This window comes from Eschrichtius robustus, chromosome 6, assembly GCF_028021215.1.
Source record: "Eschrichtius robustus isolate mEscRob2 chromosome 6, mEscRob2.pri, whole genome shotgun sequence".
NCBI lineage: Eukaryota > Metazoa > Chordata > Mammalia > Artiodactyla > Eschrichtiidae > Eschrichtius > Eschrichtius robustus.
In genome coordinates this window covers 17,166,062-17,194,000 of record NC_090829.1, presented here as the reverse complement: position 1 = coordinate 17,194,000, position 27,939 = coordinate 17,166,062, and the positions used below count along the sequence as shown (strand labels likewise).

The 27,939-nt window shown below is 48.5% G+C and overlaps 1 protein-coding gene across 1 annotated transcript in view; it reads right to left on the bottom strand.

Moving 5' to 3' along the window:
- Positions 1-1,937: 1,937 nt before the first annotated feature.
- The window catches only part of EPHB1 (EPH receptor B1), a 285,410-nt gene continuing 259,408 nt past the window's right edge, over positions 1,938-27,939 (bottom strand). The window contains exons 13-16 of the mRNA XM_068545612.1: positions 14,338-14,487; positions 7,447-7,640; positions 5,412-5,567; positions 1,938-2,046 (exon numbers count right to left, since the gene is read on the bottom strand). Coding sequence (XP_068401713.1) covers positions 1,938-2,046; positions 5,412-5,567; positions 7,447-7,640; positions 14,338-14,487 — 609 coding nt within the window. The remainder of the gene's footprint in view (positions 2,047-5,411; positions 5,568-7,446; positions 7,641-14,337; positions 14,488-27,939) is intronic.

Genomic DNA, 27,939 nt, shown 5'->3' with positions numbered 1-27,939 from the left:
ATGGGGCTTCCCTGCATCAGAGCTGTACCCCCAGGCCTAAGATCCTCTTTGAAGGGGCCTCAGAAGGTAAGGATCTCTCCAAGTACAAAGTTACCTCAGAATAGGGAAAAAGTCTCATCTCACCTTAAATATGTTTGAAACAAGCTACGTGGGAACCTAGCTTCTTTTGCTGCCTCATCCCTCCACCCCCCTGAACTGTACATTCACGGACCCCACAAGGAAGCAGTCTGGAATAGTCTTCAGTGGCTTTTACAAATTTGGCCTGGATGTGAACTTCTCAAATGCAGTGTGTAAACTGAGCTCAGGGCAGATCGTGCGTTATCGGTGATTGTTTATGTTTATTTGCCAGTGACTTCTTACGCTGCATATTTGAGGCTTCAGAGCCTCCTATTTATTTAGTTCTTCCTTTGGGTCACTCCCGTAAGAGTGATTCTCACAAACTCTGCTTCTCGGGAGTCCCTGGGTCCGGTATGTGTGTCCCTCCCTCCCCTATTAGGGGAAGAAGGGCAGTTATTAAGGATTCTCCCATAACGTGGGGAGGGACCCACTGGCGTCTGGGAACACACACTCCGACACCATTCTATGTAAACCCAGACATGCTTCTGCTCATTTTAATTAGACAGATAAAATTAGCAAGGAGATTAAGGTAAAGGAGAAATTAAAAATATTTAAATGTTAGGTGGAATTTACAAAAGTGAATTGAACAATGTGGTACAGGAAGGAATGCAGAGAAACACAGACACATCTGAAACATTCCTCGGATGTCACACAGCTTAAGCCAGTCCCCAGACAAGGGAAGAAGGACTCGCCCTCGCCATCTTGAATTGTAGATTCCAGGGATGTGGAAGAACATTCTCCAGAAACACCTTCCTTCTCCTTCTCTTCAGATGTCACCAAGAATAGTGAATCAGTCAGTATCATTCTCGAATGTCCCACACTGCATCCAATTCAAACCCACTCACCTGTTTCCTGTCTGAATTTGCAAGCCCTCTGGAGTTTTTTTTTTTCCCCTTTTCATTCTATTTTTCTCCCTACCCTCTCTCCTCATTGAGCCAGTAGGCAAATGGAGCCAATCAGAAAACCAGACCAACAACATGCTCCGGCCCCCCTTTGGATCTTCCAGGGACAAAGACTTCCCAGTTCTTTCTTGTTTGCATCTGTTACGAACAAGCGGTCATTTTATAACACAGACATACATAGGCGTGCCCTTGCACACGGAAACAGGTTTTTCTTTTTTTTTTTTCTTTTTCCAATTTGTGGTTTCTTTTTTCCTTTTTGCAGAAAATGCAAACAAAAGAAAAACAAGGTTTCAATTGAAGGTACATCTCTTCTTCAATATGAAGACATTAATTGAATTGGTTGGATTCCCCATGCAGTGGTCAGCAAGGTCCTTTGGCAACTGACAGAACATCTGGAGACTCAGGAGCTGGGGTCTGTTTGAAGAAACTTCCCTACACGAGTCATGAGCAAAGGGAGATGGATGTGGGAGAAGGGTGAGGACTCGGGGAGGAGGACAAAAGGAGAAAAGAAAAGAATGTCATTGGTGAGGAAGAAAATGGGAAACTGCTTCTGTTTCTTCCCTCTACCTCCTTCCCTTTCTTCTTGTAGATGGATGACTCCAGCCCACCCAGGGTGGGAGCTATATTCACTCTTGGTGCCCCAGACATATATTGTTTTGTCTTCACTTCCGTCGAACATCACCTTTGTGTATTTTTATTCTTACATATTTGGTTTCCCACGGCATCTTAAACCTGCGTCTGTCACTGAGAAATGAAGGTTGCCTATTAGGAATAGGTCCAGTTTATTCTTCGTTGATGAGAATGCATTTCTCAGCTGAGAAGCCAGTCTCTCCAGGACATTCCACAGTGGTCAACCTCTGGTTCCCCCCTGAGCCTGGTCCTTTTCCTTCCTCTCCTCCCGACAGAAAATGGGAGTTCTCATGCCATTGCCGTCGGTGATTGACTCATCTGGACCCTCATAGACAGAATGCTGTTCAGGATCTTCTTCTGATGACCTGCCAAGGTGACTCCTATTCTCAGGAGGTCTCTAGGAGGGAAAAAGCCACAAAAGGAGGCACGTTAGTGCTTTTCACAGATCAAAACTCATCACAGAAGGTAAGCTCCTGATAATAGTGGGGTAGGCAAATAAAAGTGTTCAAAATCCAATGAGCCCAAGTTTACCCGAGTCTGAAAAACACCTAACTGGATATTCCCTTGCTCAATCTCACTTCCTCCAAGCAGTGGCCCCCACCTCCAATGCCCCCTCCAACTTAGATGGCCCTGGAAGTGCTGTGCCTTGTTCCTCACCTGCGGGTTCTGGAGCAGCCCTTCATTGTGTCCATGACCCTAGGTGGACTAGAATTTTCCTCTGCTATTTGTTTTTAAAAATGCAAGCACACACTGTATGGGGCTTCAGTTATTCTGTGAGGTTTCTGCCTAAATTAGTGATCACCCACTGTGAATGAAAAGATGTGAGGCTTGCTTGGTTTTCTGATGTTTTCCCCTGAGTTTCCATTTTCTGCCTCTGGTTGAATTTTAACGTCATGAATTTTTAAGAAGGGTGATCTCAAAATAACTTTCAAATATCTGCCCAAGCAGGAATCCAAGGAAAATGTTTAGGATAGGGATTTGGACTGGATTCATCTTTGAACTGTGAGTCTTAATATGAACAAGTTCATGGCTTATATTTGTCTTTGGGGAGACCCATACATCTTTTTTTAGTTAACAATATTACATTACTTGAGTGCTTCCCATGTGCCATATACTAACTCATTTATACCTACGGAAGCATTTCGTAAAAACTGCCAAACCACTCAGAGTCACTGATAATAATTTACCAGCCATCATTTCTCATGTGTGTCCTGCAGGCAGACAATAGGCCAGTTGCCTTGTACGTACTATTCTACTCACCTCTTACCACAAACCAATGAGGTGGGCACTATTATTATTTGCACCTTTATAGAGTAGGCAAGCAGGGCTCAGAGAAGTTAAGTAACATGCTCAAGATCACACAGCAGGTAAGCAGTGGAGGAGCTGGGCTTCAAATTCAGGATGGCCTGGCTCTCAGCCACCCTGCAGGGCTGCTCTCAGAACTCTTCTGGCGCCCTGACTGTATTCCCTGAGGACGCCCCCCCCCCCCCCCAGGCAGAGCAGATCGCTCTGTGCACTGTGCACAAGACGTATGAGGAGGCCCTGTGCTGGGCCCCCGTCCACAATGCCTGGGCTCTCCTGACCCCTCCTTTCAGCTGGCTGTCAGTCCCCCGAGGGCTGTCACTGGTCTAGATTGTCAAATTGCCCACGTCTTTTCAGCACACAAGTTTGAGAGGTATGCTTGGATTTTGAATTCACAAATTGTCCCTCAATCTACTTTATTTACGTACACATCTTCTTTTTCTGCCTTTTATCTCTCAAGTAGCAAACGAAAGTGCTCCAATAGTGTGTGGACATTTTTTACTTTGAAGTAAATCCCTTACTTTTCAGTTTCACTTCCCTTTTATTTTTCCTCTACCTCTTTTTCATGTGGCTATTCCCAGACTGAGGGAATTGCCCCATTTGACTCCTTCAGTTTGTGGGGGATCAGGTGATGATGGTCCCCGTACTCAGCCCCATGACAGTGGGAAAGCAGGCGCAGCCCTGCCTTCATGGACGCCCACTCTGCCCCTGAGCCCAGGCATCCTTTTCAGCTCTGTGGGTTGGGAAAGCTGGTTTTCCACTGGGAAGGGCTTAGTTTTTATTTTTGGTGTCTGACGATAATTCATAATGGTAAGGACGTTTTTAGGCATCACCAGGAAATGAACTCAGGTTTGAAAAAGTGAATTCTGGTGTTTAGTGGATCCAAGGCTAGAGGCACATTCAAGTCATTCCTGGGAGAAAGTGGAGGTTCCATCATTTCAGGCAAGAATAAACCTGAGAGACATGAAGCTGGACTCTGACTGCAGAGCAGGAATCTGGGATGGAAGGCTGAGTGTCAATAAGCCATCCCCCTGGGGCTCAACTGCTCAGGATGGATGACCCCCGCCTCTCCACTGGGACTCAGCAACTGGCCTGCCCCAGCACCCAGCACTGAACCTGACACAGAACAGGTGATCAATAAGTGTCTGTCAACTGCCTGGCGGACTGACTTATCCTCTGCCAGGGAAAATGTGTGTCACAGGCTACCAACCCTGGTGCTGTTAGTACACGTTGCAGCCGGGCAGCTGGTGAGGTCCCTGCTGGGTGTGTGTGTGTGTGTGTGTGTGTGTATTCAAAATTTGACTTGCCCACTCTAGTCCAGTGGTTCCCAAGATTGGCTGCACATTAGAATCACCTGGGGAGTTTTAACATCCTGATGCCCAGGTCTCACCACGTACCAAATGAATCAGAAGATCTACATGGGGTGTAGGAATCAGACATCAGTAGTTAAAGACGCCCAGGTGACTCCAGGGTGTGTATAGCCGAGTATGGCCCCATGTGGCCCTGGGTGGGCAGGCTGGAACACATGGACCCGGCAGTCAGGAAAGCAGGCTTCTGTTCCCGCTTTGTCACTCCTGATGGCCGAGTCTTCGGGCACTAACATCACCTCCTTTCTGAATCGCTGAATAGAAGGGGTGGAACTAGATAGACATTTCCCAAAATGCAGGCCCAGAAAACCCCACCCCTCCGAAATACGCTTCCATGGCATTTAATAATTTTACATGGGTTTCTTTACTAAAGGATTTCTCATGGCCTTTACAATGCTAATATGTGGAGTGACTCCCCAAGAGAGTGCTGAAGTGCTCGGTATTTCCCAAATTTATTTGACTATGGGACCCTTTTTCCAAGGAGAACCTATTAACATTTCCCAGAGCAGGTGCTGCTCAGAACATTCTTGGGGAAATGATGGACTACGTAGGCCTTTAAGACCCTTTCTGGCTCTCGTGTGATTTGAATAATCTTAGGTTTTGTATTCGTCCACACTCTTATGGGGGTTGCAGCCTGGAAAATAACTAGTGGGGGATGGAAACATCGGCTTATTTACAAGCGCTGTCTAAGCACGAAGACAGGCTCCCAGTGCATCGGAGATTGCTGCTGAATCAGTGCTCTGCCTCTTCCTGCTATGCTGTTTAAAGTGCTGGCTGCCTGTGTTCTTTCCATCTGGATGCTCTCTTTGATGGGCTGAGTTTAAAAACTTAAACGGAGGAGAGACTCTCAGTGATTAGGCAATTGACATATGGCTGTGACTTTGAAGAACTCTCATTTGGGACCCAGAATAGGTCTGGGCCTCCCCACCCCAGCCCTCCGTCTTTCCAAGGCGCTTCCCCACCAGGTCCGATTCTATGCTGAGGTGGAACTCTGAGGATGAGGCCAGAAGGCGTGACTTGCACCACGGGTGATTGCAGGGAGGGAGCCTCGACCCCACCCACGGGCCGCACAGAGGTGATTCCCATCACTCACTCCGACGTCATCTGGGTGACCAGCTGGAGGGAGGTGAAGCCGGCGGTGAGGAAACTGTCCCTGTACTGGACCATTTTGATGGCACTGAGCCAGTCATCCACGGTGGTAAAGGCAGTGAAGTCTGGGATGGAACGGTCGAGCAGGGGCTGGGAAGGCCTGGAAGACAGAGGGGAGCAGGTGACCCCACAGCTGCAAGGGCGTGTGGGCAGAGCCACACTCTGTGCGGAGGGCAGAATTCATGGAGGCTCAGCAGCCCTGGTGGGATGAGGATTATGCAGGAAACCCAGGCTGACCCTTCCTTCCCTACACAATCTTGAGCTGGCATGGCTTCTCAAGGCCGGGTGGCCAGCCCCCCTGCCTCTGGGCTCTGTCCCATGCCAGTCAGCCCAGACAGGCAGACTGACACAGCAGGCAGTCCGAAGGGAAGAGAAGGACCACAGCTCCTTTGTCAACTGAAATCTAAGAGCTTCACCAACCAAAGATATGTTCCTTTTACAAATATATAAAGTTCACTGCAACCTCTCCAAATCTATTGGTAACATTTTTTTCTCCGGGTTCCGTCCTCAGCTAATGGAAAGAAATGGAACAGAACAGTCCACCACTGACCTTCTCCGGCATGTTCTCAAAGTAGACCCCCCCCCCGCCAGGTACCCAGTCCAGAAATCAGGGTGCCATCTTCACATCGCCCTCACTTTCAGCACCCACGCCCAACCCTTCACCAAGTCATAAAGATTTGACCTTCAAAATCTCTCAAACTCATCCGCTTCTTTCCACACCATTAGCCTGATTTAAGATGCTATCTTCTCTACCATGGTTACCACTGCCATGTCCTCCTACCAAGTCTGTCTTCATGCTCCCCTCAACAACAGGTCCATGTTATAGCCTGGTGCTCTTTGAAATATGGAGATGTGATCCTGACAGTAACCCAGCTCCTGACCCTGATTCATGTCAAACCCTTCAGTGGGTGATCATTGCTCTGAAAACCAAGCTCAGAAGTCGTAGCAGGGCCTAAAGGCTCTGAGTGTCTGGCTCTCGCCCACCTCACCAGCCTCAGTCCCCACCTGGTCCCCCCACAAACTGCACTCCCAACACGCTGGCCCTGTCCCTCCCACACTCGGGCCTCTGCACATGCTGCACCCTTGATCTGGAACCCTGACTCTCTACTCCCATCTTCCTTTCTTTCAGTTAACGCGCCCTCCCTCTTCAGCTCGCAACTGAAATAACAGGCATCAGGGTCGCCTCCCTGACGCCAGACCAAGGTGTATGCTCTCCAAGCATCAGTCACTTCCCTGCCGCACTGGCCAGTGAAGTCTCAATTTGCATTTCTTTGGGCAATCATCTGATTAATGTCTGCTGCTCCTAAATGATTCTAAGCTCCGTGAGGGCATGTCTATCTTGCTCATTCTATACAGCCAGCAAGAGCACAGTGCTTAGCACATAAGCACCCAATAAACTCTGGTCGAAAGGATGAATTAATAAATGAGTTAACGCTGCAAATGTAAATGCGTGATGCACAGCTGACTGTGGCTGACAGCTGAGAGTTCTGTGCATTTGCTCATAACAAATCCAACTGCTCTGAATTTCTTTGTCCCACAGCAATCAGGGTCTTTACCTGTTAATAAGTAGGCCAAGGTTCCAAGTCTGCAGCTCCACCTGCCTCATGCACTGGTGTGGTTAACAGACAGGGTGCCTTCTGGAAACAGGATTGCCCACAAGTGGGGTCTCATACCAGTCAGACCAGATACACTCAACTCCTACAGAGCCCAGTGCCCAGCCCATCTGAGGCCAATGGAAGGTAGAGACACAGATATGTTACCTTTTCATCTGTCTACAGCCCATGCTGGCGGCAGGGAATGTTTCAGAGAGATTGAAGAGAAGAAGGAAGGGAAGAGTCTTGGAACTTCTTCCATCCGTGGATAAGCTCAGCCGCCTCCCCCTTGTTCTCAGTAGACTGAAGGCTAGCAGCCTCGCTCTGGGCCCTGCCTGACTATGAGACCACCCACCATTAGGAACCACCCGGTTCCACTAGACTCACACAGCGGTGATGGTTGCCACAGTCTTGAGACTTGCTGGGTTCCGGATCATCTTGTCCAGGGTGTTGACAATCTCTGCAAATCGGGGCCGGCTGTTACGGTCCTTTTGCCAACAGTCCAGCATGAGCTGGTGCAGAGCAGCTGGGCAGTCCATGGGCGGGGGCAGCCGGTAGTCCTGCTCAATGGCATTGATGACCTGCAGTGACACACATGGGAACAGGTGTGATTGGTGATGGGCCACCAGCCAGTCATTCACAAGTTAGCTTCCGAGGATGAAGCCTCCTCACCCCAGGTGCCCCGCCTTCTGTGCTCCTATACCACCCACAGTAAGAGAGTTTACATATACTTGGCTTTTCCCCCTAGACTGTGAGTTCCCAGAAAGCAGGGCCCACCTCTTATTGTGCCTTTGTGTCCCCAGCACCTGGCACAGGGCCTGACACACACTAGATGGCTGGAAATGTTTACAAAGCAGGGCCCACCTCTTATTGTGCCTTTGTGTCCCCAGCACCTGGCACAGGGCCTGACACACACTAGATGGCTGGAAATGTTTACTGAAGAGTGGTTTGAGCTTCTCCCTGAGAGAACGTCAGGCCCAATTCTGCCTTATTGGCAGCTGGTGGCACCAGGGCAGATGAAACAATGGCACATGGGAAACGTGCCAACTATTTGCAAAGGACACCCACCAAAGCCCATTGTGACCTCATCCTTTCACTGCTACAGGAAAAAAAAAGGGAAAGAAGGGATCACGATTTCATGGGGATCCTACTCTATGCCAGGGACCCTCTAGATGCTACCTAGGCATTATCTGCCTTAATCTCCACGAGGCAGCGACAGGAATTGGGTAGAAGATAATCTAGTTAAACAAATTGGTTCAGTACAATGACAGCGGTGGAAATAACAAGGTGATCCAACATGAATATCTCCAATCAGGTTTTGTTAATTTTCACAGACTCCAGGGGACAGTTTTGTAAAGATATTAGGATCTTTAAGTCCTTTTTCTGTTTTTCAGATTGTTGTGTTTTTCACCCTTCACTTCTTAATTTCCAATTCATTTAAAACAATTATGCCTGCTCTGTAATTTATTATAACACGATGGAAGGCCAGGAATACAATGCAGGCCTTAAGATGTTACAAAAATGTGCCTATTGAAATGGAAATATACTCACATTGTAATATTAGGCAAAACAGCAGGCTGCGTAAGTGCAGGTATGGTATCAAGCGGGTATGGTATAAGCTTGCTTTTGTAAAAAAAACAAGAATCAAAACAAAACAAAGACTAATAATTACACACATGCATAGAAAAGTCCTTGGAAGGATCTATACCATGGAGCTAACGGTGGTTGCCTCTGGGCAGGTAGAAACATGAATACCCTTTGTGTTTTTCTTTTTGTTTCTTTGTATGTTTATTTTCTATAATAATTAGGCATTGGTTTTACATTAATATAAACAGTTAAAGCACCTTTAACAACATAAGGAATAATTTGGAATTCAGGGATTTTCAGGTGTTTTTGCCTCTACTTTAAAAAATGTCAGATTCATTTCAACTGATTATTCTTTTTTTTTTTTTTTTTTTTTTACTTTGTAAATTGGTCAGAAAGTGAATATTCTCAATCGGTTTATATTTTTACAAATTCTATGCACAGTATACAGGGCATGAGACGAGGCATGAGATAATATAATAACCTGAAGTCATTAGAGATAATCAAGGTGTATTATTCCTTCTATTGGATGTGGCAGAAAAACAAACAAGCATACAAACCACACCAATATGATCACTTTATAAAAAAAACAGCAACTGGGAATATGCACTTTTGAATAATATTTTATACCACTAACAAATGTTTATCTTAGCCAGACTGTTGTCAGTCAAATTACCTGTTATTCTCTGAGGAGGGCATTTTAGCTCTATTTTCCCCATGAGGAAATGAATGCACAAACAGGGAAGTCATTTGCCTGAGGGCACGAAGCTAGTAAGGGATAGGGCTGCGAAAAAATCACAGGGGTATCTGAGTTTAATTTTTTTAAAATATTTATTTATTTATTTATCTGCACTGGGTCTTAGTTTCAGCATGCAAGAGGATCTTTGTTGTGACATGTTTAGTTGCAGAGTGTGGGCTCTTAGTTGTGGCATGCAGACTCTTAGTTGCAGCACGCATGTGGGATCTAGTTCCCCGACCAGGGATCGAACCCGGGCCCCCTGCATTGGGAGCATGGAGTCTTACCCACTGGACCACCAGGGAAGTTCCTGAGTTTAAGTTTTGAATACCTTGAAGCCCACTCTTCCTAGGCTCTGTGGGGATGCCACAGGAATCTCAGCCTGGAGAACAGTCCTTGGAGCTATTTGATGTCTTCATGATAGGAAACAGGGGTATGGAGCTAAACCAAGTAATCCATGAGGATGAAGAGCCTTGCTTAAAACTGGCATCCTTTCCAGCTCCTTCCAGGCAGCCGGATTAAGGGGCCCTGTCACAGAGTCCCCACTCACCATGGGGACAAGTGGGATTACTCACTGAACGGCCCCACGAGCTCTTTCTGGGTTGCCTAAGGACAAGCTAGGTGGGACCAGCAGGAGGGGCTGGTGTCCAAATTCAACTTCTTTTGGGAGTTAGGGGCCCCCAAAGTCTTCCAGTGTAGGGCAGCTCCTGTTCCCCTTAAACTGCTGGCATCGCTGCCTAAATTATTTGATGACCAGATTCCCAAATACGAATGTTCACCCCGACAAGATTACTCTCCTGTCTGCCCATAAGAGGCAGGAGCACTGGCGGCAGAGCCCCTCTGCGGGGGCGCAGCTCAGAGGTGTGCCCAGCTGACCCGAGCACTCCTGGCAGAGCATCAAGGGACTGGGGACCCAGGCACGTGCTGACTCTTCCATCTGTGAGTTTTAGACCGGATGCCACTAAGCTGCTCTTCCCCCATCTCTTCTGCAGGCCACCTCATCGGAATTTTTGGAACACCATCCTGGTGTGTGTTTTTGTACTTCCTCTGTTTGTTTGATGTGCTGACTTTCCTTTTAAGAGGACATCAGAGAGTCACTGATTCCTCCTCCCCGCAGGTCCACAGGAGTGTAGCCCCACGTGCTGTGTTAGCGATGGTGTGGCATTGTCATTAGGGGCGTAGACCTTGGAGGTCTGGGTTCAGATCCTAGTTCCATTTCTTATTAGCTCCAGAAACTTGGGAAAGCCACTTGACTTCCTGAAACTGCACAGATGGGGGGTGTTAGAAGGATTAAATGACACAGTGAGGCGATGCACGCTGAGCACCACACATGTGAGTAGAAAGAATCCCATCATCACACGGAGGCTGTCATTGCAGCCACGTCTACTACAGTGGAAGTCTTCTCTTCAAAGAGGGCTGCTGTTCTGCTGCCGGCCAATGGGAGATCCAGGAAGATGGCGTTTGGGAAGCACCAAGCATGCAGTGGGGACTTGGTAAATGCCACCTCTGTCTCTGTATCTCATCTTTCAGGACAGAGGATAGAGGAGCCCCCTCCCATGCTCTTGTTTACAAATGGGACTTCATTCCATTTGCTATTTCTTTTTTTTTTTTTATGTTTGGCCCCTCCTCGCAGATTGAGGGATCTTAGTTCCTGACCAGGGATCGAACCCGTGCCCTTGGGAGTGAAAAATCGAAAGCACGGAGTCCTAACCACTGGACCACCAGGGAATTCCTATTTGCTATTTCTTCTAGATAACTTTGTTGTTATTACTCGAGTAGATGCTCTGGGAGCATTGACGCTTCTTGCACATATGAAAAAAATAAAAGCTTTACCCTCCACTCCAAAGAAAAAGTACTAGGTCATTAATTGCTGTATGGGTAACATTTATCTATTCAAGTCTTTCTCTGAAGCGCTATGCCTTTGGAGATTTTTGTTCTTTTTAAGGATCTGGGTGTTTTCTAAATTTTCTGAATACTTATAACTTATAATCATATTAAAACATCATTATTTCGAAAAAGGAATTGTAGTCCTCTAATGGGGCTTTGGGACCACTCCCTGTCATGCCTGCCTCACTGGCAGGTATGGAGAAAACAGGTAGGAGGCAGGAGAACCACTTTCAGTCCAAACACCAGTGACTGCCTCTGAATTGTGAGGAAAGATATGGCCCAAGCTTGGGGGCAGAGGGGGTCCTGCTGAGCAGAATAGAAACATCAGAGCGAGCCCTGGGCCCCTTTCCTTGGTCCACAACAAGATGAGGTAAATGGACGCTGAAAAGACTGGAGATTGAAATGAGATCAGATGGCGTTTCCAGAGAGAAGGTGATGGCGAGTGTGGCGGTGAGAACCAGTCTCGGCAGCTGTCACGGAGCAGGGCTGACTTGCTTTGAATGGTCTGCAGCAACGGGATGGGGTGAGGGCTGCCTTTGCTCACCTGTACCCCGAGATGGCAAGTGTGGGGGTTAGGTGGGGACCAGGGACAGGTGGTCTGGACCGGGGACCAGGGCTGGAGCTCCTCTGGGAAAGGAGCAGGGCCCCTCCTCTTGCTCTCCTGTCCCCAGAGGGGCTCCTGGCTGCCCCCAGACGTGCACTTTTCATTAGTGAGTTGGGCGGTGGGCGTGCTTCCTCGACCTTCCATGCGGAGGGTGAAGTGGCGCAGCTCAGAGCAGTGGAGGATCCAGGGCAGAGGGGGTTAAGTTGAGCTCTGATGTTTCAATAAAACCGCAGCTTCTCCCCACAGACACTGCCACTCTCATTATCTCTGTCAATCAGATCCAAGCCGTAGAACTTCCAAGTTCTCTCTCTGGCTGACAAACTCTCTGTACATGTTCAAAGACCTTCCTGGGCTCCGGAAGCCCAATTACCAGCACTCTGACTTGCCTCTGCAATTCTCTTTCGTAAAGCCTTTCAATTGTCATCTGTAAAATCCTTTACTGCCACCACCTCAGTGGTTTCTGATGAGTCGGGCTGCAGCCCGAGCTGCTGGGAGCTCCTCCTGGCTCTCTCCCAGGCCGGGTCAGAAGATACCTTCTGAATGGGCAAAAGTCACCCTCCGCCTTCCACAGAGAGCAGAATGGTACTTGGAACAATGCTGAGAGGCTTTATTTTGGAGAAATACAACAAAATTAGAATAAACAGCTACTTTGCAGATGTTCTTATTCCCTTTGAGACCCAGCTCAAGTGTCAAATATCTGGAAACCTTCCTTACCTCCTCCCAAAATGTTCCTACAGCCCTGTGTATGTGCCACTGGGCTATAAACCCCCCAAGAATAGAGCCGGCAAGTACAATGCTTAGTCACAGTTAGCATACCCTGAGTGTGCGTTGAATAAATTATTTGGGAATTCTGGAAGTCTAATATCAGAAACTCCATTTGTTTTCAGCAGAGGTGAATGCATTTGCTGAGAATATCTTGAATGTCAAATCTTGCCTGTCAGAGAGTTTCATAATCCGTTCCATGTGTGCTGAATTGTGCTTAATTGGATTACAGTCTCTGGGCAGGACAAAATGGGTCTGCGTTTTCTGGCTAACGTTTATTACTCATCTAGCTGACAGTATGGACAAAACCAGGGTGCACTTGATTTCATGAAAGCAGCCTTGGCATCAATTCTGACACTTACTGATTCGACATGCTACAGGAGCAGAGGCAAAGCATGGATAATCGGAGATAATGGAGGATCTAGATGCCACACATGGTCGGCAGCAGGACCTGGTTAAGGATGCAGCCATTTCACCTGCTCTGGGCTGAAGCCACTCTACCCTTGGGAGCAGGAGGCACTGTCATGGCAGCACCCAGCTCCCATTTTGGCTCATTGGAAAGTGTTTTCTGGAGCCCCAGGGCACCACCTTTCTCAACCTTATGAGCGACAGCCATGGCTCGGAACGTCTGTCTGGATAGAGGGCTGGCTGGGGGCAGACTTCTCCAGTTTACGAGTAACGAAGAGCCCACCCACTACGTAGGTGCTTATGGGGTGGCTGGTTTCCCCATCTGGACTGGACCAGTCCTGCCTCTTCTTGCTTGGAAGTTGGGAAAGATAATAACTGTCCCCCAAGGTGATGGGAAGAGCAAGCAGAGAACAGAGGTAACACAGGCACTGCAGACTCTCCAAGGGGAGGGCATGCATTCAGAACACAAAGGAGGAGCGGTCCTGGGGAACAGCCCAGGGTCCAAGGCAGTGGGGGAATCCAGGTAGGATTTTGACTGGGACCTTACCAAAGCAAATCATCCTCAAAGGCTTCCTACCTTTTAGTAATTATGGAGCAAAGGGACCCCTCTAGAACACCTCCCCAGAAGGTCTCTGCTTAAAGCATCTCAGATGGCCCTTTCCTTTCCCCCTGTCCCTTGTGAGTGGCCTGGAGGGGTGTTGCTGACCTTCACTCAGACAAGTCCCCTTCTGAGACCCATCTGAAGCTGACCAGCTTTGGGACTCTCACTCAGCACCTCCTTCACTGACAGGTGACACGGACTCCCAGAAGAGCGGATTCTCAGGAAAGAAGGGCCTTTACGATTAATTCCTCTCTTTAAAGTGGAGAGGTGTGAGTCCCAGACAGAAGCTGCAGCTGGCTCAACACAGCACATCTGGCAGAGCAGAGCAGCCTGGAAGCCAGGCCCGCCCTCCCACCAGCACTGCTTCCCTTCTTTTACACGTGATGATGGAGCTCTGAAGTGGGGTAGCATTTCCTGATTAACTTTGGGCCTGATCTATTCATGGTTCCTGGCCATTCAGAACCAGCCCATTGTCTCCTGGGTTGGCCTGGGCATCTTTACAGGCTTTGGGGTCATGCTGGGCTCTTTGATTAGTTCAAACATTGGTGCCAAGGGGATCCAATATCCCCTGCCCTGGACACCTCACGTTCACGTTCTGAGGCCCCAAGCAGAAAACAGATAGGTGGGCTTGGAATGCCATGGCCTGTGGGACCCCTGGGGTAAAGGTTGTAGCAGCCAGGTGCCACTGACACTCACATCTTGGTTGGACATATCCCAATAGGGTCTCTCTCCAAACGACATGACTTCCCACATGACAATCCCGTAGCTCCAGACGTCGCTGGCAGACGTGAACTTGCGATAGGCGATGGCCTCTGGAGCCGTCCATCTCACGGGGATCTTGCCTCCCTGTGGGAAGGAGAAGCCTGGTCAGCCCAACCGTAGGGTTCCTAGCTGAAGGTGCGTGAGAATAAAGTGGGCACACGTGTCCTTCCATTCCACCCCCACCCCGACATTTCGTGAATTAGGACAGCTGGTGCCCCCAGGCAGGGGGACCTGCGGGGCTGGGCCATCTCATGCCGCGTGTGGGCACATCGCACCGCACGAGAGGTGGCAACTGGGGCTGCGGCTGCACTTACCCCCCATTCCCTACGTCCTGACTCTAACGTCACTGTGGGTGGGAGGAGCGAGTGAAACTGGCAGAAAAGCACTACCGCACGATACTGCGTGAGATGGGCCACGTGCGCCGTGAAAGGCAGGTGATGCTCTGCTGTCCCACAGCATGTATGAGTCACGACACTTGGGCCAGAAGGGAGCAAAACAAGCAGAAACGAAGGTAGTGATTGGTAATACCTCCTGGGACACCCCTGACTACGGGATCACACTGCGCCGCCCCTCTGCCCCACTTGCCTCGTGCTCCACCCCTGGGCGACAGGTTTTCCTCACTCTGCAGCCTGCAAGCAGCCCCAGATGCACTGAGTTTACTGGGCCCAGAGTGGATAGATGCTGGCTCTCCTCCCTGCCCTTCTGTGCAGGTCGACATCCAGAGCTGCAGACACATTTTTCTAAAGGGCCGCTCTTAGGTTTGTTTCTTCATTTTACCCTCCGATCCCACCCTGGGAGTTTCCAACTTGACTCTCTGCTTGGCCCTTGGTTTGTCTGCCAGAACTTGGCCTGTTTTGTTTGCCTAAGGGGTTGATATCCATCCATCCATACATGCACCCCGTCAACAAATAGGCAAGAAGCACCGCTTTGTGCCAGGCCCTATTTGAGGAGCTGGTGTCCCAGAGCTGAGCCAGCCAGGAGCCCTGCCCTCAAGCTGGGCAGGCATGGGGAGGCAGACAAGAAAACAGAAACTTAATACATATTGTTAACAAGGTGGAAAGTGGTGAGGGTGAGGCCGAAGGGGATACAGGGTGTTCTGAGAACCAGAGGAAACTCCCTAACATAGGAAGGGGTCAGGGAAGTTGGCCAGGAGCAGTCAGAAGGGCAGTTTCCTGGAGCCTTTGACCACGTGTGGATACTAGTACTGTCCCTTTCTACCTGTGTGACCCAGGGCAAGTTACCTAACCTCTCTGTGCCTCTGTAGCTCACTGTCAAAATGGGGGTAATGATCGCACTTACATAGTCAGGTCATCATGAGGATAAGTGGATTGCGATCCATCTAGTGCTGGGGCAGGGCCTGGCAGAGAGGGTCCATGCTGTACACGTGGTAACTAGTTAATCAGGCAGAGTGTGGGGAAGAGGGAAGTCCAGGCGGAGAGGAGCACGTACAGATGCTGGGGTAACGGAGAAGATGGTAACTGCCAGCAGTGCAGGATGGCTAGAGCGTGGAATTCTCACGGGGAAATAGAGGGGAGCAGAGAGCAGAGCAGCTCTGTAGGGCACTGATGCCACTTACGGGGGTAGAGTTCATCATTCTCTAGAGCAAATGATCCTCATTTCCAATTCTCCAGGCCAAATATTGGACTTCACTCCCACGGCCCCGTTGCGATGACTGGGCTATGAGACCTGCAGCTCCCTATCTCCTTCCCCTTCTCATCTGCCTCCTGCCTCGGATGAAGGAGACTATTTTTATACTGACCGTTCCCACGATCTGTTCAAATCACCAGAGACATGTGTTGGACTTTAGCAAAAATACCTCAAAAATGTATAAGTGGGGGCTTCCCTGGTGGCACAGTGGTTGAGAATCTGCCTGCCAATGCAGGGGACACGGGTTCGAGCCCTGGTCTGGGAAGATCCCACATGCCGCGGAGCAACTAGGCCCGTGAGCCACAGCTACTGAGCCTGCGTGTCTGGAGCCTGCGCTCCGCAACAAGAGAGGCCGTGATAGTGAGAGGCCCGCGCACCGCGATGAAGAGTGGCCCCTGCTTGCCACAACTAGAGAAAGCCCTCGCACAGAAATGAAGACCCAACACAGCCAAAACTAAATAAATAAATAAATAAATTTATTAAAAAAAATGTATAAGTGGTTAATCTGAGCACGAGTGAGAGAAAAAGGAGCAAACTGCAAAGTGTATTTTTATCTGGTTTCCTACCCAGGGTCTGGGAGGAATAAAGGCTGTCTGACCCCGACCTCCCCAGGCACACATCCAGCTTTCTGCCAAGAAGACAGCCCTGATTTCTCCCAGGATGATGGCAGGCTTTTGTGGTGGGAGACATCCTCAGCTCAAATGCCAGCAACGTGACAAATGCCTGGAGGGCAGGCTTGGGCTGCGAGGCAACAGGAGGCCCTGTTCTCACCATTCCCCAAAACATGAATGAATTTACTGGCTTTATCTCCTCGGTACCATGGCTGGGAAGAGAGGTGGAAAACTCAGCCAGCGAACAGGGAGCGCAGGGACCCCATGCTGTGCGTCCCCATTAGGGGAGGTGGTGTTGCCACACCTGGAGGGGGCCTGGGGCTCCCCCAGAGGGGAGCGGTTTCTGGTCTCTCACTACACCTGGGTTACCTGAGGTAGGAGAGAGCAGTGTGAGTGTGTGAGTGTGTGTGTGTGTGTGTGTGTGTGTGTGTGTGAGAGACAGAGGGAATGAGACTCGGTGAGTGAGAACTTACCAGTGTGTGTGACAGAGAGACTGAGAGAAAACTTGGCTGTGTGGGTCTGTGGGTAAAAGAGAGTTAGGGCTTATCTTTTATGCATCTGTTTGTGTCAGAGAGAGGAGAGAGGGGAGACGAAAGTGTGATTCTTCTGAATTTCGAAGAGGAAATGTGGGAGTCTGAAGGTGTCCTCTCTCCCGAGTCTGGAACAGACCCCAGGGGCCACCGGTGACAGCTGTTGAGCCCTCCCTCCTGCATGTCAAGTAGCAGTGCCAGGCCCACTGACGCGCCTCAGCCCTCCTGCCACCTTGCGCTGTTGGGCCTCACTGAACACGGAGTTTGGCCTGTCACCACCCCGCCCCCATCCCAGCAGGTGGCAGAGCCTTTGAGAAGAGTCGCCGGACAGGCAGGTGACAGCTTGTCACCACCGGCCCTCCGCCATGAGAGCAGGGGTTGCTGACCTCCAAGGCAGCCAGGGGAGCATGGGGATGGGTGTTTCCCTTCTGGGAGTTTTCGATTTCCTCTCAGCCTTTCAAACATCATGTCATCAGCGTTGCCTTCTGATGCTCAGAGGTAATTATGGTGATGATTATTTAACCCGTCTTCAATTACATGAAAGGAAATCTATTAATGTAGAGGATGGTGACCAGCTCCACGCAGGGAACTAGGAGAAAAGGAAGTGGGATGGTGTTGCAGCCACCAGGGCTTCTGTTAGTGAGGGAAGTCTTCTTGCCAGAAGAGAAGTCTGGACTGGAAAGTCCAAGGCCAAGGCATTCTCGTGACTGCAAAGTTCTCTGAGGGTCCCAGTTATTACCAATGCAGGCATGAGGAAGGGGCATAAGGAAGGAGTGGTTTGCTCTGTTGGATGGGAAGAAGCACGAGGGAAGAATTCTCAGGGGATGGAGAACAGGCGAGACTCTCTGGAAGGAATCTGTGCCCACGTGGGCAAGAGGGGCCAACACTGGGCTTGAAGAGAGCATTTGTCCCCTGCACAGGTTCCTCCAAGCACCAGATGACTCGATGCCCCCAGGGATGTTGAAGGCACAGGTGTGCATTCAGCAGGGACCTGGTTCCCCCAGAGCTGCATCGGGGGCAGTGTTGGGGTGTGGGGGATGGAGAAGGGGCAAGGAGGGAGAGGCATCTCACTGCTATCAGTGTACTTCATACACTGACCTTCCAGGCAAAGCTTGGCATTGAGTGGTTGTGCTGCCCAGAAATTCTTCAAAAGTTAACATCTCTAAAAGTTTGCTTCAGAATAATCATGCCTTAAATCAGGTATGAGACAAACTATAAAGATCGTGTGTGTGTTTTGTGTGTGTGAATGTGTGTGTGTAATTTGATAAACTAGGAGATGACGTCTGGCAGCAGATTAATTTTAACCTAGCCATCTGCAGGGGCACCTGCTGATAACTTACATCTACACCTGCCACCAGGAGTGATGCCAACAGGTAGAAGGTTTCAGCATAGAGGTACTTTAGTCCCTCAGCCTCAGCCAGCCTGCAACAAGCATCTATGCAGCACCCACTCTGTCTGGCACCCTGCTGGGAACCTGGCAGCGACGAGACTCAACCCCACTCTCAAGGAGTGAAGGATATCCCCAGTGCCACCCGGACAGCTCACTGCCTAGCCACAGTGACATTAGATAGGCACAGCTCGTAGCTTTTGTTTCTAGAACCCACCCAATTGTGGAGATTTCCAGGCTAAAGTCTGAGCATAGGACTGATTTTCCTTGCTAGTTACTTATCCTAGAGATGCCCATAAGGGTAATGCTTCTGTGTGTCTGGGCGCTGCTACAGTACTTTTCTCCCCCATCATGTGTGAGGGGAAGTCTCAGCAGGGACATAACAGGAATCCAGACACTCATGAATATTGAGTATCGTGATCACAGAATCACTGGAATCGTGCTGTATGAGGAATCCCCTTGAAGTGATAGGTTTATGACTGAGATCACCACACAATGGTCCTGAATTTCACAATGCTCACTCTCGAATAGGTTTGTAATATATAAAACATATTAGGGTTGTTTTGAAGATCCAACATTATGTATACGTAAATCACGCAGTATATTATTGTTACCATTAAACAAGAATTTATTGAGTGTTGTGAGTTGATTTATGCCCCCCCCAAAAAAGATACGTTCAACTTTTAAACTCCTGACCTTATTTGGAAATCTGGTCTTTGGGGATGTAACTGTAACCAAAGAACCAGGCCCAAACTGGCCCTATTCTGTTTCTAGCAATATACTGAGTTGTTTTTCAGAGACAACAGAACAAAACCGCAAGTCGTGCAGCTGAAGCATACACAGAGGAGAAATTTTTGATCTCAAATAACACCCGGAACCGACGTTTCTCCAGCCCACAGAACCAAAGAACTGGGACATGACTGGAACCTGAATGCTGGAACCCTTTCAGAAGCTAAGGGTTCGCTGTCCATGAAGACCGGTGCTGAAGCCCCTTTACCTTACCTTACCATACATGGCCAAGTTCTAAACCCTCCAATCAAAACCTGCCCCACCAGTGCTTCCACATACCAACCATCCTCCCCTAATTCGAAAAACTGTGACCCAACCCTGGATCAGGGAGACAGATTTGAGAGCCTTGCCTCCTGTCTCCTTGCTGATCGACCTCACAATAAAGCCTTTTCTTTTCTCAAATGCTGGTTCCACAGTATGGGCTTCTATGCATGTCAGGCAGCAAGCCCTTTGCTCGGTAACATAAAGTAAAAGATGAGGGCATACCAGATTAGAGTGGTCCCTAAATCCAGCCACTGGTGTCCTTATAAGAAGGCCATGTGAAAACACAGAGATGTAGGAGAGAATTCCAAGTGAAGATGGAGGCAGTGAGGGGAGTGATGCATCCACAAGGCAAGGAACTGCAAAGATTGATAGCAACCACCAGAGACGAGGAGAGAGGCATGGACCAGACTCCTCCCTGGAGACTTTGGAGGGAATATGGCCCAGCCAACACCTTGATTTTGGACTCCTAGGCTCCAGAACTGGGAGAGAAAAAAACAAAAAAAAATCCTGCTGTTTAAAGTCACCCAATTTGTGGTACTTTGTTACAGCAGCCCTAGGAATGAATACATTGAGTGTATACCATTTTATCAGGCACTAGTTTAAAAATACTGTTGTTAAATTCCCAGGCGGCAGGTCCACCATGGGCTACTATTGCGGGTGAGGAAAACCTCTAACGTTTAGGTGGAAGCCCAGCAGATAAACCGCAGGGTCCTCTGTAATGCTTCCTCAGTGCTGTTGCTGAGACCCGGCCAGTCTACTCCCTGAAGGACTGCCCTTTGCTGAGCAGTGTGAGTGCTGTGGCGTGAGGGCTTCGAGGGACAGACCCTTGGCATCTCCACTGATGTGGAAACGAGGACGACAGTCAGGAGGCAGCTCTGCTGATGACGCCGAAGCCACATCACTGCCCCTACTCACTGGAGAGGCGTGACATGCCTGAGGGAGAGCCACCCTCATGCCACCAGCAGTGTCCACAGACCCAGGTGGCCACTCCAGGCCTGGGGAGCTCCATCTTAATTGCACAACGGCAGCTGAAGGCCATGTCAATATCCCTTTTCCTGACATATCCAGAAAGCCTAGCGTGTGCTTCTCAAGCTTGGTTATCCATTGGGAATCACTCTGGGGAAGGTTATTATTATTTTTTAATGCCAGTGGGTGTTCTAATTTCTTCAGAAACTCTGGGAGTGGTGCTCAAGCATTGGTAAGTTTTAACATGCTTCAGGTGATTCTAATGAGCAGTCATTAGTCACAAGCGCCGGCCTGCATCCGTGGTTCTCAAATTTGAGTGTGCGTCAGACTCTCCTGGAAGCCTTGTTAAAACACACATCACAGGGCCCTAACCTGGACTTTCAAATGTACTAGTTCTGGGATTGGCTTTGAGAATTTACATTTCTAACAAATTCTCAGTGTGGTTCCTACACTTTAAGAACCACTGGCATAGATCAATCCAGCATAAGTCATGGACTGAGTGAAGTCTCATATACCAACTCTGGTCATTGTTAATGGCTGGGTTGAGAAGGATTCTGAGGCTTCATCTGGGCTCAGCAAGGAATGCTGCCATGACTAATGAGTGATGAGATCTTAAAATGATCAAAAGATCTTAAAATGATGGGGAAAAATGCAATGAGCTGGCTTCATCAAAGTTTCTGTCCAGTGTATCTATGGCTCAGGGGAAATGGAGGGTGAATTGGGGTGAAGTTCACATCACATATAGCAAGTGGCCCTCTGGAGTGGCAGGTTGAACACTCCCCTTGAAGCAGTGACCATCTTGACAATGTGGTTGGCCAGCCTTGGCTCCGTGCAGCCCTCTGTAGACAGTTCAGACACAGATGGCCCTGCCCTAGGGTGCATCCACGGGACACGCGCTCCTCCTCCTCCCCAGTCACTGCCCACTGCTTTGGACCCAGAGATCTAACGTGATTCTAAGTGTTAAATTAAGAAGGTAATTTAGAATGAATGTCTCTATTTAAAAGCACTCTGGAAAGTACACTGACCCATTTTGCCCAACCTAATGAGCAAAGTGATTTTTCCAGATAAGACCCACATCAGCCAAGAAGAAAGAGAAGTTTCTGCCAAAAAGGTTTTCTTTCTCTGAGCATTACCGGCTTCTAAGAGCCAGTGGAAACGGCTTCTGGCTGCTGGATTGCAACTGAGTCTATATAATAAAGAGGCTGTTTCTAGTTCCCCAGGATGCCAGGAATTTGCATGAAAACAGTCTCTCAATCTTCTGAGAGAGTTCATCTGGCCCCGCTGCTTATTTCTTTCCAGAAGCCACAATCTTGATGGTGACACTGTAATTTATTACCAGGCTAAGGATTATGATGCAACATACAGAGAATTAGAACTTTAGGTGGGAAACCGGCTGCATGGACAGGTGAGCTTTTGGAGAGGATGATCTCATTTGTCATGCAAATGGCACACAGAACAGAGAAAAGGGCTGGGAGAAAAGACAACCCCCAAAGACACAATGCATTGGCTGCAGACAAAATTGTTTCTAAATAGAATGTTTTTCAAAGCTTTTCTTGAAGCATTAGCTGCTCCTCCAAAATGAATGACACAACGTATTTTGTACTAGTAATAAAATACGTGATTTGAATGGCTACAAATGGAGAGATTTACAGTCGGTGGGGTACGTGCCGCCTCTCCCCTGAGCTTTGTGAGCGCTGAAACCCTTCTGTGAGATGCTGGAAAGGTAATTGCAGCCCAAACATCATTTTCCAGCAGCGAGAGAAAGGCCTATTTGGACATAAATTAACTAAAAATATGCGGATGATAGTGTGTGTTTCATGTGTGAAGAACAGAAAGGCCACTTGGTGACGTTTCCCAGCTGGAAAAAAAAAAAAAAAAACAAAACCTGTTCTTCAACCAAACAGACGTTGTTTCTCTGTACTATACTGTCAGGGCAAACAGCTGTCTTTTACTATCCACCCCCAAAATAGCCCCTGATGGCTGAGATGTGGGCATTTAATTATATATTTTTTTATCACACAGCATTTCTCGAGTTTATAATTAAAAAGAAAGGGTGGAGAGACAAGGGCTAAAAATTCACATGCTGCCTTCATTCATTCAACAAGCAGGCAGTGCGTACCCTCTCCGGGCAAGGTCAGGGTCAGTAGAGGCACAGAGAACAAAACCACTTCTGCCCTGAGGAGGGCACTCTGTGGGGCATTCCACAGTGGTAGCTGGCAGGGATGATGGGGCTTAGTCTCTCCTGGTGCAACCCCCAAAAGCCTGGGCCCCAAGAGGGTGGGGTGGGAGGGTGAACCTCTATGTGACCTCGGAATGGCAAGGTTGGTGGGGAGGGCCAGCAAACTGGATGGTCAGGGCTGAGGAGAAGGCTAGGCAGTCACCCTGCTCTCTACCCTTCCCTTCCCGGGCCGGTCCAGGGTGTATTGGTTGCTTTTCTGAACATGGCAGGAATTGTGCTTTTCCCTGGAGCTGCCATCGCCACAGCTTCACTGCTGCCTGTCTGCCTCGCCCTTAGGACCACAGTTCTCCTCTCCTTTTCTAGTGCATCTGTTTGCCTCACTAGTGACACCTGGCACCAGATCTCTGTGGCTCCTGTCTCTGTCAACAGGCCGTGATGGCTTCCCCACCTTTGTCCCAAGTGTCTCCCCTGTGACCCTCAGGCAGGCACCCACTCTTCTCCCATTCTATTCCCACCTCTGTGCATGGAGACACTCGGGGCTTCCTGCCACTCTGAGGTAGGGCTACACCTCCTAGGGCAACGTGGCAGGGCTCCAGACGCTGAGCCGAGAGGGGAGGGTGCCGGTAGGGTGGATGGTCTGTCTACACGCCCATCCTGGGGACCTCTGTCCAGCTCTGCGGGAAGCTGAGGGGTTTATTCCTCATCCTCACTGAGCTGACTAAGCCTTCAATGTTTTCCCTCCTCTCCTGTAAGCATCTGACAGACTGTGGCAACCCGTTTTCACAGGTATACTAGGTCTATTCCTTATTCACAGGGTAATTTCTGGTGCCTCCCTGATGTCCACTGGCCACGCCTCTAGCCCCTCTTCCGGCCTCCACCCTCCAGCAGCTATTTTAAAATAATCACTCACATTAAATAGCTTAAGTTCTTCTGGCCTCCTGCACTGCACTCCCTTCTTGGCACGGCTTCTCCCTCAAACAATCCCAGCAGTTATAACCAAGTCACTGAACCACTCTGTCTCCCTGTCTCCACCTGCCAATAGGGATAATAATGCTTAATTATCTCAGAGGGGCATACGAGGTGCTGCTGGCTGATGCCGGCAGCGTGTGAAATGCGTGAGTGAGGCTGCTCTGCCTGTCTCCCGGCAGGAGCCCTGATCCCCGGGCAGCCTGTCCTCTCTGGTGGCAGTGAGGGAGGCCAGGGAGGGCAGGGCCAGCCCCAAAGACCATTCGGGGAGGCCAGCTCCTCCTGAGTCCCTTCCTCATCAGTTATGTGAACCGGGGGAGGCGAGAAGGGTGGCCATGAGTCCACACCTGATAAAAAGTGGAGGCGACACTCGAAACCGATCCTTCAATTCCCATTGCCGGGCTGCCTTTTCCTCATAGCAGATAATAGGAAAGAAGATGGAAACATAAATGGAGATAAATGTCCCTGCCTATGGAGGGCAGGGGCATCTTTTCTCTCCCAAAGTGGGGGATAAAAGGACTGGTTTCTGTTTTGCTTTTACAGAGCGTGGAGCCCCAAACTCTCAGCCAAGGGTCCCATCCTGCCTGTGCCATCATCACACTCACACTGCCCAAGTCCCAATGAGTTTGGGGTTACAAAAGACCACGGGAGTCTACTGCATTTTTGATGTTTGGGGAACCTTTGTTGAGGCATAAGAATACTAAAGAGTATCTCAAAATGAAATGAGAAAAAAAAAATGTATTGCTTTCTTTTTACAATAAAGCATTAACAAGCGCAGTATACTGACCCGGCATACGTTGAGAAGACTGGTGGTGGTACCTGCGTAAGGAAAGGGATAGGGTTGTGCAGAAATCTCACAAACTGTGGCAGGAGTAGACACTGGCAAAAAAGTTTTGGGAAATGAACTTTTTTCTGACCAGAATTTAAAATATGCAGTTCTTAACATCACCATGAGGGGCCGATGAACATCATGTGTTCATATGCGGTACCCTGCGAAGCACACACCATCATTTATGCAATGCATGATGCAGAGCCTGGATCTAATCTTGAGGAGAGATCAGACAAACCCCAAAAGAGGAAGCTTCTATTAAAAATAGGGGCAGTATTCTTTAACAATGTCAATATCATAAAAAATAAAGAAAGGCTGTGAAAATGTTCCAGATTAAAAGAGGCTTTAACAACATGACAACGAAATGCAATATCTGATCCTGGACTGGATCTTGTACTAGGAGGAAAAAGTGCTAAAAAGGACATTTGGGGGTCAGTTAACAGTATTAGAATACAGACAGTAGATTTGATAAAAGTATTTTATCCATGTAAAATTAGGTTGACAACGGTACTATTAGAGTTATTAAGAGAATACCCTTATTCTTAGGAAATACAGAAATACACACTGAAGTCTGTGTTACCTTCTGGGGATAAAAGCCATGATGTATGCAGCATGTCTTCCAAGAGTTTAGGAAAAAAACAATTTTTGGTTGGGAGCAGGCAAATAACAAAGAAATGGCGTGAAATGATAAGAATAGGTAAAGAATCTGGGCAAAGGTTATGTGGGTATTGTTGGTATTATTCTTGGAACTTTTCTTTAAGTTTGATGTTACTTTAAAAATTTTTAAATGTGCAAATTCTTTGGCCCAGTAATTTTTTTCTTGAAATTAATTTTATAGAACTATCTATATAAGTGTGCAGAGGCATCTCCTTAAGAATATTCGCTGAAGCATTGTTTGAAATAATACATCAGAAGCTACCTAGATGGCCATCAAAGAGAGCTTGTTTAAAAAAAGAGCTTGTTAAATAGTTTCTACAGCTCATTCATGCAAAGGATGCCTGAGAAAGAATCTGAGAAACCTACAGGAGCAGCAGCAAAAGGTTTCCAAAGGCAGAAAGTAAGGTACTAAGAAGGGAAAAGCTCATGTTCATGATGCATTGTTAAATGACAAAGCAAGGTGATGAATGGATTGGTATGTATATTGAGACCATTTCTGAGACCATTAAAAATATAAATACACACACACACACACACACACACACACACACAAGTTGGGAAGGAAACACACCAAACTATTCATGACAGTGACTGCTGGGGATTGGGAAGGGAAAGTCTTTTGCACTTTTTACTTTAAACATACTTTTTTTTTTGATGTTTTTAAGCATTGCTTTTAAAAATAAAACCATAATATTTTAAAATACAGTATTCTGGAGACTTCTTTGGGTCCCTTTTTTCAGATGGGCTGGCGTTTCAAGTTGGACCGATGAGTCCCTTCTCCCTGCCTGGTCTGGGATCAGTCCTCCCCAGATGTGGGGGGAGGGAGTGGGGGTTATGACAGGCGTAAGTCTGGGGAGGGGGGCCAGTGATAACAGCCACTAAGAGCCTCAGGGCAAGGGTCAAGTCCAGGCTGGAAGAGCAGGAACTGAAGGGTATCTTCTTCCCGCTGTGTAGAGCCCAGCTGGCTTGGGACAGCCATCTCTCTCCTTGGGTACACAGGCTTCTGCTCTAGTCAACATTGACCAGTCTCCTACTTGGTATCTCAGATCTCCAGGCATATGTGTGTCACTCATTAATTAATTTCTTAATTCACTCCACAAACTCTTACTGGGCAGCACACGAAAGTTCGGGGATGCTGTGATAAAAGAGGAAGCCAAACCAGCTGCTGGGAGAGAAGGATGCAGGGCTGGGTGAGACCACGAGGCATGTGGCAGAGGCTTTGAAGAGCCACTGAACAGCCTGGATGAGGGCATTGATGTGAAAGCTGGTACAGGCTGTACGAGCAGCATTGAGAGCACGGTGTTGGGGGCGGGGGGGGCTGGACCGTGGGCTGAGTTGCCCAAGGTTGTTCCCAACCTCTCATTCTTTTGGCCTCAGATTCTGTTGTCCTACCTAGGCCTGCACTACAGAACTTGCTTGAGGTGTACTGGGACCCCAGCTTGATTTAGACTTTAGCCAATGCTGCTTGCATCTTATCTGTTCCTTCTCTTGACTAATCTATTTTCTGATCTACTTTAGGATTTAAGCTGTTTTCCCATTCTTTAGAAAAACCAACTCCTGGAGGTCCTCCCGCATTCCCAGACCTAGCTTTCTCGCAACTTGGTGGGTCTAAACCCCTGGTCTGCCTGCCTGCCTGTCCTGCTTGGGCCCATGGGAGCCCAGAGATGGGTTGACCATATGGTGGTCCCAAAGGCAGCTGGGTTCTTCACAGTGGGAAGGAGAGACCCATCAGTGTCTGCTCCTCCAACCTTGAACTTGACTTTTTTGCTGTGGCACTTAGTGGCTGTTATCACCAGCCCCACTCACTAAGGCCTTCCTAATCTCACCATAGCCTTGAAGCTCTGTCTAGAACTGCCAGGCCTCTGTTCCAGAATTTTCTGGAATTGTGAGAGTCATGGAAGCATCCCCTGCTGAAGCCTAAGACTTTCTCTTCAGAGAGTTCAGAACCCATTTTATCTGGGGCTGTTGAACTGTGAGCCCCTCCAAAAGAATTCCCATTTCCACCAGATCCATGGTCTCCCAAGGCCTGGGAACCCAGTGTTTTATAGGAGCCTAAAAGTTTCAGGAGATAATCCTCAACCACAAGTCAAGAGAATCTCTCACAACTTCCCAAGATCCGTGGCCTCTGCCCATGGTAAGCAGAGACTGCTCATCTGGGCTTGGTGGAGAGCCTCCCAGGGGTTCTATATCCTGTAGGAACATTTCAGTATCTCTTGGGCCTCTCAGACTTTCACATTTCTGAGCCCTCCAGGTCTGTACTTTACTACCTGTGGCAAAGGATGGGTGAGGTTAGGACAGGTGGAGGTAGAGGGCAGGGCATCTTAGCTCTGGAGCAGAGCAACCATGAGGCAGAGAACCAAGAATTAATGAGCCAGCATATTTGTGCGACAGATTGGAGCTTGTCTGCCTACCTGCCTCATCTGACCTCCCTTCAAGTAAATCAGACTATCTAGATCAAAGGTGTGGGCAGAGTGATGGGACAAGACCAGTCTGAAAGGTCATAACCTAAAACAGGGATTGGCAACCTGGGGACAGATGAGAATCTTAATGTTTTTAGCCAAAGGTCATTCCAAAAGTTATCAGATAAAAATCATAGAGAGTGTGATCTTCAGAATGTTATTAGGTTGAATTTCCAAGCAAGACAAAAAAACATTTTATTGGGTTATGGAACTAGCATCCAAAATATTCCCTTGTCAATGACAAGTGCTGGC